Source organism: Castor canadensis, chromosome 8 (assembly GCF_047511655.1).
Source record: "Castor canadensis chromosome 8, mCasCan1.hap1v2, whole genome shotgun sequence".
Classification (NCBI taxonomy): domain Eukaryota; kingdom Metazoa; phylum Chordata; class Mammalia; order Rodentia; family Castoridae; genus Castor; species Castor canadensis.
This window is the reverse complement of record NC_133393.1, coordinates 131,985,501-131,998,100: the sequence shown is the minus strand read 5'-3', so window position 1 is coordinate 131,998,100 and position 12,600 is coordinate 131,985,501. Positions and strand designations below refer to the sequence as shown.

Here is a 12,600-nt window from a genome sequence, read left to right as displayed (position 1 = left end):
GCTGTTGCATTCCACACACTGCCACGACCTCAGTTTGGGTCTTCAGTATCCCTCAGTTGGATGACGGCAATAAGCAGAATCTATGTGCGTCCCTCTTTGTCACTACTTTCAACCAAGGCAACATTATTTCTTGCCTGGATGACTGCAAGAGCCTCCTGCAGGCTTTCCTGCTTCCACTGGGGCCAGCCTCATCCATTTCCCACGGCGGCCATTACTTAGGAATTCAAATCCAATTATTTCACTTTCCTTCAAAAGCTCTATGCTTTGAGAACAAAATCTAATCTCCTTGCCAAAGCCTAGGGGGCCTGTACGATCCTGCTGCTGCCTCCCCTTCTCCAGCTTCCTCCACTAATTCTCTGCCCACTGCCTCCCTAGCCCCAACCACACTGACCATCAGCCCCCGTGAGCCCTTGTGCTTGCCCTGCAGCCTGCTAGGAGCTGACTCCCAAGACTCCACGGGGGCCTACACCCATCCCCTCTCATCTCCCTGGTATGAGAGGACTCTCCCCAACACCCCATCTAAAAGCACTTTCTCCTCACCTGTTTAGTGATGTGCCTCAGTTTTTTCATTTGTAAAACAGGAGCAGTAACAGTCCTCACCTTGTAAAGTTACAGTGAGAACTAAATGAGTTAATATCGGGAAAAATGTTTAGAATAATGCGCTTTAAGTTTTTGCTATCATTTTAATATGAAATTAACTCTTTGCTAAATGTTTATTGTCTACCCCATTTACTGTTGATATAAATATTTTCCCACACTGCTGGACACAGAATAGAAAGTCCAGGCGCTATGGGTTTGAACCAATGGTTGTCCTTCCCATCAGCTGCATTGCATCTAGTTTTGCCTCACCCACTTTATCTTCTGAATGATCTTTCTAGAACACATTCACTCAGGTTGTCTATGCTGTATAACTGCTGGAACCCCTAACAGTAATAGCCATGGTTTTCACACCCTGCTCAGAAGTTCCTTTGAGGTGATCCAGGGACAAGCCAGGGTGGGGGTGGCATGGGGTTGGAAATCTTTTGCTCTGCTTCCCCCTGGGTCCCTGCACTTGGAACTGTTCTCATCCAGAGCAGCAGGTCAGATGATTTGCTGTTCTTTTGCACATATGGAGTTTCTGGTTCTGTGTTAATTTTAAAGGCAAGACTTGGAAAGCCTGAAAGTACCCAGCCATCAGGATCCAATCTTACCACCTTTGCCCGTCTCATTACACCCTCACCATCTGGACCAAACACACCTTTCTGGACACTCCCCAGCTAGGGTGAGTGACCATCCTACCCCATGCACACACTGGAGCACTTTCCAGAACTCTCTTCTCTACCTTTTACGCTCAGTCTCAACACACAGCTCATGTGCTGCTCTGGAGCCTCTCATGTTCTCCCGGGTGAAGGCGAGGCCTGTCCGGGTGGTGGGGGGGTGGGAGGGGTGGGTGTTGCAATGTTAGATCCTCCTCCTGCATGGTGAAGTTTGTTTTCTTCTCACTTTTCCCACGAGAACAGGAGTCAGCAAGCCACCACCTGTGGGTCACATCTGGCCTGCTGTCTTTGCTTTGAGTGGTCCATGAACTAGGAATAGTTTTTACATTTTTAAATGATTGGGAAAAAATTTAAAAAGAAAAAGAAATTTGGGCCAGGCATATTGATTTATGCCTGGAATCCCAGCTACCAGAGAGTCTGGCCTGGGCAAAAAGTTGGCAAGACCCCCTATTTCAACCAATAAGTTGGAGGGGGTGGTTCACATCTATAATCCCAGCTGTGTGAGAGGCACAGATAGGAAGATCATAATCCAGACTGGCTTGAGATGTTATTTGAAAAATAACTAAATCAAAAGTCATGGCTCAAGGGGTAGACCATCTGCCTAGCAAAAGGGATGAGGCCCTTTGAGCTCAAATCCCAGTTCTGCCAAAACCATAAATAAATAAAAGAAAATAATTCATGTCAAGTGAAAGTTATCAGGAATATGGGTTTCAGTGTCCACAAAGTTTTCTTGGAATTTTTGGAATTACTGGAACCCTACAGGGTCATTTACCTCTGGTGTAATGGCTCTGTTCAGAGGTAAATGCAGAGTTCTGTAACTTTGACAAGGTTGCACACGGTTCGCAAACACCAAAATACTGATGATCTGGCTCTGTCCAGAAAAGTTTGAGGAACTCTACGTAACAGCCTTGGTTAGGATGTTGGCACAGGAATGGAGCCAAAGTCCCCAAACAACTTCTCTGAAGAAAACATCACATGGACCCATTGAGTGGACAGTCAAGCCAGTATGAGAACCAACTATAGGAACTCTGAAACATAGGTCACAGTTCTATTTATTTTGGTGACCATATACAAATTGGTATTTCTGCCAGAGAGAAAGATAAAACTAATAAAAACCATGAGCACATTTACTTTTTTTTTTTAAAACCCAACCAATGTCCCTAGCTGCCACTCTCATGTCCCTGCTCTGATGAACAGGTAGCCCCATGATGCTAACAAACTGTCCTCATGGTGACTTCAAGGCTGCTCAGTCTTCATCACCTATGTGCCAACACATGTTCCAGGAAGGAGTGGTCATCAGGAAACTTCCAGAGAGGCAGAGACACCACTATGCTATTGTAGTCAAGGTCACAGTTTGGCTCTTCTTGCTCTCATAGTGCCTGCTGGGGCTGTCATGTGTTGGACCCCTTCTGATTGGAGCAAAAGTTAGTACCTGCCCCAAGGGCAGCAACCCTCTACATTGAACAAGGGCTCAAAAAGGTGAAATGGAACCATTTCCATCTCTTTCCTGGTAATTTGGACTAAAAAAAAAAAAAAGCCATTACCCCATGAGTAGTTGAAGCTGAAGACAGGGGACCAAGGCAGGCTGAGGCCTACTGAAATGGAGGCAGAAGGGGCAGATGTTTGAGGGAGCAGAAAAAGTATCAGAACAGAGACAGGCTAAGTTGTGAAAATAACAAAATCTTGGACTGATTATCAATCATTTCCTGATCAGACCTCCTTTGAGCTGTCTTGAACTCAAAACTACCCACCAATTCCTTATCACAGAGCCCAACCTGTAACTATTATGATTCACTATGGTAGCAACTGTCAACACAAACTTAGCATTTACTCTGGTCCAGTAGTGCTCACTCTCTTCATGTGAACTCATGAATCCAGATAATAATCCTATGCAGCAAATAAGATCCTTATGTATAGATGAGGAAACTGAGGCACAGAACGGTTCAATAATTTGTCCAAGGTTACACAACTGGTGAGGAGCAGCTTTAGTCGCAGTTGACCTGGTTGTAGGGACTGTGCATGTAAGCATTACACACAGTACTGCTCCTATTCCTAGATTACCAAGTAACTCCATATGTTTCTGTCCACAAAATTTCCTCATTTCCTTCTTCAAGTTTATTCAAAGTAGAGCTTTGCAACTGTGCCTGACTACGATGGAAACTGGTATCAGGACTGATACTATAAGGAATAAACTCTTAGAGAAAGTGTCTGGGAGAATTGGTCTTGGTGTACAGCAGAGTAGAAGACTCTAGAAATTGCAGAGTAGAAGACTCTAGAAATTGCCTCACATCCTAAAAGCAAATGCAAATAAACTCTTGCAAATGCAAGAGTGAAAGAGCTAGCTAAACTATGACCTACAGGGTTTTTTGGTGTTTTTTTTTTTTTGAGACTCAGACTACATACCAAGAATGGTAAGGCTTTAGAAATCTTTGTAGGTACTTCCTTTGAGCAATTCAGAGGGAACAAGGGTAATGGAATGAGTGGGTTACTTTTTATGGCACTTTATGATAAAATACAATGGAAAACTGCAACAAGTACCCATTCCAGGTGTCTCAAAATACAAGGAAAATTGTTTTATGCTACTTGAGCATGAATTCGAATCACTTTGAGGCCTTGCTATACACAGATTTCAGTGCCGCCTGCACCTTCAGAGTTTCTGATTTAGGAAGTCTGATGTGAGGCCCAAGAATTTACATTTTTAGCAAGTTCCTCAGCAATGTTAACGGTGCTGGTCCAGACACCACATTTAAGAACCACTGTCCTACAGCATAAAGGCCTTTCCTCTCGTATTTGAAAGACAAGATGGTACACATTACTAAATTAACCATAGAAATTCCAATCCTACCATTCTGGCTATATATGGTCCAAGTTAACTCCTAGACTGGCAACACCAGAAGCCTGGCTATTCCAGTGAACAGAAATATCTGGGAAGAGCCATATAACCTAGGGCTAGGGGAGAAAGGGATCCTGGAACATCAGATGTTAAGGAAGAAAAAAATAAAAGAAGGATTAAGGGTATATAAGGTGAGTAGGCTCAGGAAAGGGTTGCTGCTAAGTACAGAAAACATTATTTCTAACATGATTCTCCAAAGTCCTTTATTTTTACATTCAACAGGTATTTCTTCAGCCCCAACTACTAGATACTATTCTAAGTATTGGAGGTTCAACAGAGAACATCCTATTAGGTCATTTGTAGGCCTAAGGGCAAAAAACACCTACACTGTCAGAACTTCACCAGAACTTCACATGGTCACAAGTGCAACCCTAGGAACTCTGTTCACAGCCAAGTTTTCTCTCAGCATGTCACATGTCCACAAACAGCTGGTCCTAGCATAGCAGTTTCAGGGGCTTAGCTTACTTCATGCAGGAGAAGATGGACTCCAGAACTCGATGTCTGTGCAGACATACTGTTCATGGTGGTGATTAAAAGCTCAGGTCATAGAATTGGACCACCCCTGTTCTCAATCCTTTGCTATTTACCAGCTAGGAACCTAACCGAATCTCTTTGGGTTTCAATTTTTCTCATCTACAATCATCATAATAACTGCAGTCCTTGCCTCATAGGATGAATGAGATCAACAGAAAAGAAGGCAGGTAAATTGCTTTGCACAAACTCTGACCATAATAACTACTCAGTAGATAGTAACTGTGATTGCTTTTTCCCTCTTTTTAAGTGGGTACTGTCATCACACTTGTCCCTTCTGAATCTACCCTTGCATGTCAGACATGTGTGTGAAGGCAAAATCCATCATCTACTCTACCTACAGATGCCAAAATGGCTTGACGAAATCATAACAGAAACTAGAAGACGATTAAACACCGCAGGAAGACTGCATTTTTAGGTCAGCAGGTCACATTGCCAAGTGGAACCAGATACCATTTCCACACACACTTGCTCCATGCGCCTTGAGCTGCTGTTGGTGGAAAGCATGTGAGCGTTTCCTGGTTGTCTGAGGGACAGTTAAATTGCATCAGGCTTTTGAATTAGGTGAGTGTGGAAAAACAGGTGTGTCCTCCTGGAAGGGGTAGAATGAACTAGAAGAGTGAGTTCAGTGGGCCAGAGTCAGTTATGTGGAACAAACTCCAAGAAAACACACAACCTGCAGAAGCTACACAGTGGGTAGCTACCATATTTAAACCACTGGCAACCCCAAGGCCCAATTATGGCAGCCAAACAAGTCTGGAACAATCCAAATTCACAACTCAAACACAAGTGTGTTTCTCCACCCTGTACAGCTATCTTAAATAAACAAAAAATGCCTTTCATTCAAAAATGGAAAACAGCAAAGTAAAACAGGTCCTGTCTAGGAGGTTGTATGGGGGAGAGGGGATATAGGAAAAGGTGAAGGAGGACGAATACGGTGGGAATATTATGTACTCATGTATGGAGACCTGTTGAAACTATTCCAGGAATGGAGCTGGGAGGGTAAAGGAGAATGATGGAGGGGTGAATTCAACTACGATACATTGTAAGAACTTTTGTAAATGTCACAATGTACCCCCAGTACAATGATAATATGATTTTTAAAAACCATACAAGTGTATTTCTCTGGGTTATGTTGGTGTGCCAGGGATAGTGGGAGGAAGTTAAATTAATGTGTACATAATTTAAAACATTCATTTTTATATTCATCCAAGCCCAGGCACGTATGTAATGGAACAGAATGAAAAAAAGACAACAAACCATATGAAACCCAAAGTTTTAAAACACAACTGGAAATTGGAGGCATTACCTTCAGGGGGCACCCTCTACCCTCAACACCACCTCCTAGGAGACATTCTGTGCTGCCTTTTTCGTTAGGGGACCTTTAAGAGAAAGTTCGAGAAGCATCAAACTGACAAAAAAGAATACAGAAGGAGACACTGGAAGACCTGGGTTTAAGCTCAAGGGCTCTGGAACTAACTTTGTTATCGTGAACAAGTTGCTTCACCAAACTTGAGTTTCCTCATCTGAAAAAGTGGGTGCAACTGACAGAATCAGCATCAGACTGGATGGAAGACTCTAAGAAATGGTATCTGAGGAAGTGTCCCACAAATCATCAGGAGGGTCTGCGTAGATAGGCTGCCTTGGCACACTAGGGGGCTGCAGTTCACCTGCTTTAGCTATGAAACTATATGCAAAGAAGGTGGCAAGGCAGAAAAGGTGAGAGCCCAGTGTGTAAATGGCGCAGAACACACTCACTGCACACACTCCTCAGAAAAGCAGGACACACTAAGGAAGGAAAATCAGCTGATGGGAGATAACAAGAGAACCAAGCGATGGGAAAACATAGCTCCGCCAGTTCTGTCACTACCCGTGACTGATTGAAGCGGGAGTAGGAGGAGAGGGAAGCAAGTCCAGCCACTTGCACCTGGCTGCCTGTGGATTAAGGTAAAATGACCGTGTTTGCTCAGAAGGAATTGCTGTTAGGAACTATTGAGGCTCTCCCTCCAGTGTTTCAGGTCTGACGCCTGTTTTAGGCACCTATAATTCAGCATGCCTTTCAAAAACCCATTCAAAACCTGAAAAGAAAATGCAGAACAAATGCAACCAAATGGCATCATTCTTCTGAGCGACAACCGAGGGCACACTGATCCCATGACCCCATTAAACAGGGTTGCAACCTGCTATTGTCCCTTCTGTGGCAAAATTGGTGGCACCCTGCACAGAGCATAGCTTACACTAGCAGGCATCCAACCAAGATTTGTTGAATTTAGTATCTTATCTGCCTATTTAATAGCTTAGAAAATTGTCAGCTTTTTCATCAAAACTACCACCTCTCTTTTTTTTCATTCAAACTCCTCTTAAAATTCAATTCCATTAAGGCTTTTTAATGCATACTAGCAGCAAGGAATTTACTTAAATGAAAAAAAAAAAAAAACCACGCAAAACTCCCTGTTCCCACCTGTGTAGCCATGGCAAGCTATTGTTTGAACCAGAGTATATTATTTAACTTGGATGACAAAAGCTCAGGGGGGTAGTGACCCCATCTTTCAGAAACACAGCTCTGAGCTCACTGGGAGTTCCCCATAAATAACAGCAGCAAGAAATGCTGTTCAGGGACTCAATTTAATTATTAATTTTTCCCATTCCAGATTTTGACTGTATGGGTTTATCACTTGCTTGATTTCCAAGGGGCATCTCTCTCCCAGAAGCTCTGGTGAAGATGATTAAACAGCTCTTCGACTTCCCCTGTCCCCTCCCCATCCTAGCCCAAGTAGGAACACCTGATTGAGCCAAAACGTAGATTCTGAGTGCAGTCAGGATGTCTGCTGGGTTTGGAAGGGAACTGAGTCCTCCAGGGCCCAAGAGTTAGATGCAGTCAAGAGAAATGTTTTGGCTCTACACATCAACACAGCTGTCAGACAGCAAAGCTTGGACCTCCACCATTATTACCTGCTGTGGGCCTCCTAACTGTCTTGTCATTAACCCCAGAAACCAAGTGTGACTAAAGCTTGACACAAAGTAATATTTGGAGGATACTTTCAAGTCTTTCAGCAGAAAAGCAGAACACAGTGATCTCCCAAACTTGAACCCTTTGATCATAAAGATGTATAAAGATAGATGTTAAACATGAAATTATATGTGTACAGCAAAACTAAGTCATTTATGGGGCAATGTCTGTTATTTATATATTTTTAAAAATTATACCAGTAATGAAATGAAGATGTTATGTGCTTTCCCTAGCACACAGCTGACAGGCAGAGGAAGAAGTGACCATTCTTTTTCCTAATACTTGGTAAGAAGTGCTTTGCAGAGAAAGAAGTGGGTGGGGGTGCCGTTTACCTACATATTAATGTGCCTTACAGCCAGTACTTCAGAGACCTTGGTACACAACTGGACAAACACAACCCATTTTCCAAGTGGAGACTTTTCCCCTTCCTCTCTGACTCATTTTATACCAAAACAATGGCAACACCTGTAGCAGTTAATTTCTGCTCTTTGATTTCTGCCCAGTTATAAAGGAGGCTCTCAGCAGGCTCTCCTCTCAGGAGCCATATGTGGAGCTGATGTGCCAACAGCCTTGGAAGGGAACCGGCCTCCGGAGAAGTGCACAATGGCTCCATAATCCCCATCAACTGGACCCTCTTGAACTGACGCTTTATTTGCCACTCAAAGAGCTGCCAGTCTCAAGATTCAAGCCGTGGCTGCCCAGCGCGCCCAGGGGAAACCTGTGTCCTTTGCCTGGTTCAGCCACAGCCCAAGGGTGGTGCCAATGACCCCGCGATCTAGAACAGTAACCAGGAGTCCAGAAACTGCCTAGAGCACCCCAACACTGTCCCTTGCTCTCCCCTCCAGGGTGACGCTTTCCATCCACAAAGCCACCTCGCTCCTGGCAGTCTCTTCCCTGGGTTAGAGACCACAGCAACCCTTAGCTGAGCCACAGCCCCGCCCCCCTGTGCTGGGTCTCGCTGGGGTTTCTGTGAGCGGCTTTTGCAGGCTGGCATTGATTTACCCATGTTGAGCAGGCTACCAACTCTTCAGACAACATCACATGTGTTGCCGCTGGGGGTAGGGGTGGGGGCACAAAGGCTGGGGTGTGGCAGTGCGCCCTTTAGGTTCAATGGCTTCTCTGCCAAAGGCACTGTTTGAGAACTGTGTTGACCAAGAGGGTCCAACCCGCACGCCCACTGATAGCATACGAAGCGAGGAGTCTGGAGAAGCGATTAGGGACACAGGGGCTATGTAGGGAGACTCAGCCCCAAACAAGCGTCCACATTTGCACAGAAAACGATGCCACTGGGAGGCAGCCACTAGAGTTTTGAGCCTACCTCCAATCCTGCCCGCCGCCCTCCCTTTACACTCTCCCTTTGGGGGCAGCAGACTGTGCCCGAGGTCTCAGATGACCAGTGGCTATGTGAACCTGAGACTTGGTAAATGTCACCCGCGTCCCCCTCCCCCTCCCTCTGCCTTCTCTGCCTCGGCTGCGACATCCTGGTGGCAGCGCTCTCCGAGGGGCCCAGGGGACAGGACTTACGCAGTTGTGCTGGGTCGTCTCGAAGTCCCAGCTGCAGCTCTTGGCGCGCGCCTGGATCTCACTCATCCTGAAGAGGCAGAGCGCGGTGGTGGCGGGGGAGCGTTTCTCCTGGCCCTCTCCCGTGGCCGCGCTGAACACGCCGGCCCAGATGTCCAGGGCCTCCACCAGGCTGGAGGAAAGGAGCAGGCGGCGACCGTCGGGGTGGCCGTGGCCGCAGTCGAGGGCCGCCTGGCCCTGGAACAGCACCTCGGTGCTCTGTGCGATGCGCGCCATGCTGGGCCAGCCGGTGGCGGCGCCGCTCGTGTAGTTGTAGGGGTAGTAGGGGAAGTAGACGCTGCCGTTCCAGAGAAAGGCGTCCACGAAGTGCAGGCTGCCCGCACCATAGCGCAGTTTAAGGCGGCCCAGCTCCTGCGTGGGCAGGCTGCGCGACTCGGTGTTCTTGAGTGCGATGGCAGTGCCGCGATCGGATGCCGCAGGGTTGCAGCGGCTCGCGGTCTCGGGCTCGGGCAACACGTACGTGGCGGCCACGGCCAGGTACCAGAGGTGGTTGTCGCCCGCACGGTACACTACGCCGGCCGTCGAGCCTTGCGGGTGACAAGACACCACCTCGGTGCCGTTGCGCAGGGAGCCGCGGCTCAGGTTGCCCAGGGGCCGCACCTCGCAAGCGCCCCGATCGAAGGTCCAACCCGTGAGCAGCAGCCCCTCGAGGCCGGCCGCCCCCTCGCGGTAGGGCAACAGCAGCTTGCTGAAGCTGCTCCCGGGCCGGGGCCGCGCGGGGGGCGCCAACGAGACGGGCTCCGTGCAGTTGCCGGCTTGGTCCCGGTACAGGCGGGAGAGCCTGTGCTTCAGGCTGTAGTCCAGCTGGTCCAGGCAGCTGCCGCTGGCCACGAACACGCCGTTCTCCCGGCTCGCCGCGATGGCTCCGATGGCTTGCTCCGATCGCCACACCGGCTCGTCCGCGCCCCGGGCGGGCGCCGCCAGCGCCAACAGATAGGCGAGCAGGGGCAGCGGCGCGGCGGGGCGCGGGGGGCGCGGCGGCGCCTTCCTCCCGGAGACCTCCATGGGGCTGGGGGGGCCGCCCCCGGGTAGGGCGCGCGGCGGCGACGGCGGCTCAGGCGCGCGGCGACGGAGACGCGGGCGGCGGCAGCGGCGGCGGCTCCTGCGCGCGCTCGGGCTCCCGCGGCCGCCTCATCCCCGCGGCTCGCCCGGGAAGGAGAGCAGGGAGGACGGCGCGCGGCGGGCTCGCTCCGGCAGCCTGTGCAGCAGCAGCAGCAGCGGCGGCGACAAGCCCTGCGCGCTCCGGCACCGCTTCCTCCTCGCCCTCCTTCGCCTGAGAGTTCCTCTGTGCCGCGCGGGCGCTCGCGGGGAGGCGCGGAGGGGAAGGGAGGGGACGGGCGGAGGGGAGCGCGGCGGGCGGGGAGGGCTGGAGAGGTTGGGTGCGCTTGTGCGTTTCACTTTCCCATTGTGAAAGTGGGATGCAACTGGCCCCCTTCCTCATCCTCTTCCTCCCCCGCCCTCCGCCTCCTGCCCGCCCGCCCAGCCTCCCTCCACGCCCAAGTCCCCTCCCCTCTTGATTCGGTGAGATCGGGAGGAGGGAGGTCTCGTAATTTGGGTTACTGTGTAGGTGGCCTCTTTCATCTATTCATAACAAAGCTGAGCCGCCTGCCACTGCCGCCGCGGCCGCCACCCTAGCCCCTTGGCTCGTCCTGGGTTCCTGGGGCGCGCTAACGGTGCACAGAGCGGGCTCCCGCGCTCGCCTGCCTGCGGGGCTGCTCCAACGCCCGGGTTTTGTTTACGAGAGTAGCTGGCGGGGGGGGGGGGGGTACGCCAGGCGCGAGGATGGAGGAGCCAGGGTCGAAGAGGTTGCAGCGGAGGCCCAGGGCTGCGAGGGCGGCTGACAGGTGTGGAAGCCGCGGGAGGGAGGCTCCAGGGAAGCGGGCGGGAGACGCGGCCAAGCAGGAGGCTCTGGGGACTCAAGGCGCCCCTGTGACAGGAGGTGGGTTTCCCCGGGTCAGAGTGAGATGGAGGAAAGACAGGCGCCACACTCTCGTTCTGGACAATCCCCGGGGCTCGGCGGCCCGAAGCTCCCATATTTGTAAAGGTTCTCTAATCTCCCTTGGCAACGGAGTCCCAGGCTCTCCAATCTAGCTCTTAGAAAGTTCTGCCCACTATCCAACCCTAATGATCACGGCTAGCATTTTTTGTGCACTTACTACCTGCCGGGAGCTGTTCTAAGAACATCATATAGATTAAATTCATTTAATACTCAAAACAACCGTATTAATTAGCGACAATTACCATCCCTTCTTAGCCATCAGGAAGAATGACCAGGGAGAGGCTATGGTATGGAACTTGCCAGGGTTCTACAGCTGGTTAACAGCAGAGATTGGAATCCATATCTAGTTCCAGGTCCTCTTTCACGTGCCATGCAAGTCAAGTGCCACCTGTGGCCATTACAACAGTCTCCAGAGATCATTCTTTGAGGCGGAACTGGAAAGTTCCCCAAATTAAATGCACCAACCTGCCCCCACCCTGCACAGCCAGCCTCGCTATTTTAGAACTAGGTACTTATGTCCCTACAGGCTCTCCCTCTGTCTCATCATTTCCCACTTCTTTCCTTTGGACCCCCGTGAGATCTCACCACCTTCCCCAGCCAGCAACTATCAGCTGGGTTGCCCCCAAGCCACCAAGAATTTCCGGAACACAGCAAATCATGGAGCACTGGGGAGCGGATGATTTCTCAGAAGGGGGCGTCCCAGAGGCACACCCAGGAAGTATGGCAGATGGGGAGGGGACTGAGGACCCCTCCCATAGATCCTTGGGAAATGATCGTTTTTTCTCAGGCTTTCTTCCAGGCCAGAGTGGTGGGGGGAGAGGGGACTGGTTGCTGTCCTCTTCCTTCCTTCCCCAGAGCCCCCCCCCAGCTCTTGGTGGGAGCTTAGGAAATGGCAGAGGCCGAGCTCTGAGGAAGGAGGCACCTGTTGAGGTTTCACACTTCTACAGCAGTGATTCGGATTCTCCCCAGAGCTGAGGTTTGAGGCAGGGATTCTGGAAGGCAGAGGAAGGAAAGTGAGGTGGAGAGACAGCATGAGTGTGCAGTTGAAGGATCACACATGACTGGGGGTGTAGAGAGCTTGCCTAGCATGAGCAAGGCCCTTGGTTCGATCCCCAGAGTGCGCACACACACACACACACACACACACACACACACACACACGGATAATATCACTTTAGCAGTGAATGTGGAATACTGAGTTCAGAGTGGTCATCTTACAATTCCTAAATCCTCCTTTGAACCTGGATAACATTGTCATTGCTTGCCTGCCGGAAGGAAGCAAATACTGTCCCCAAGATACAAGGTGGCCCCTTTTGCTGTGGCGATGTCA

General features: G+C 49.8%; 1 protein-coding gene across 2 annotated transcripts in view; it reads right to left on the bottom strand.

Annotated features, from left to right (window-relative positions):
• Plxnc1 (plexin C1) overlaps positions 1-10,276 on the bottom strand; it is a 142,589-nt gene extending 132,313 nt beyond the window's left edge. For both annotated transcript variants that reach the window (XM_074084126.1, XM_074084125.1), the window contains exon 1: positions 9,215-10,276. In XM_074084126.1, the coding sequence (XP_073940227.1) occupies positions 9,215-10,276 (1,062 nt within the window). The remainder of the gene's footprint in view (positions 1-9,214) is intronic.
• Between the last annotated feature and the right edge of the window lie 2,324 nt (positions 10,277-12,600).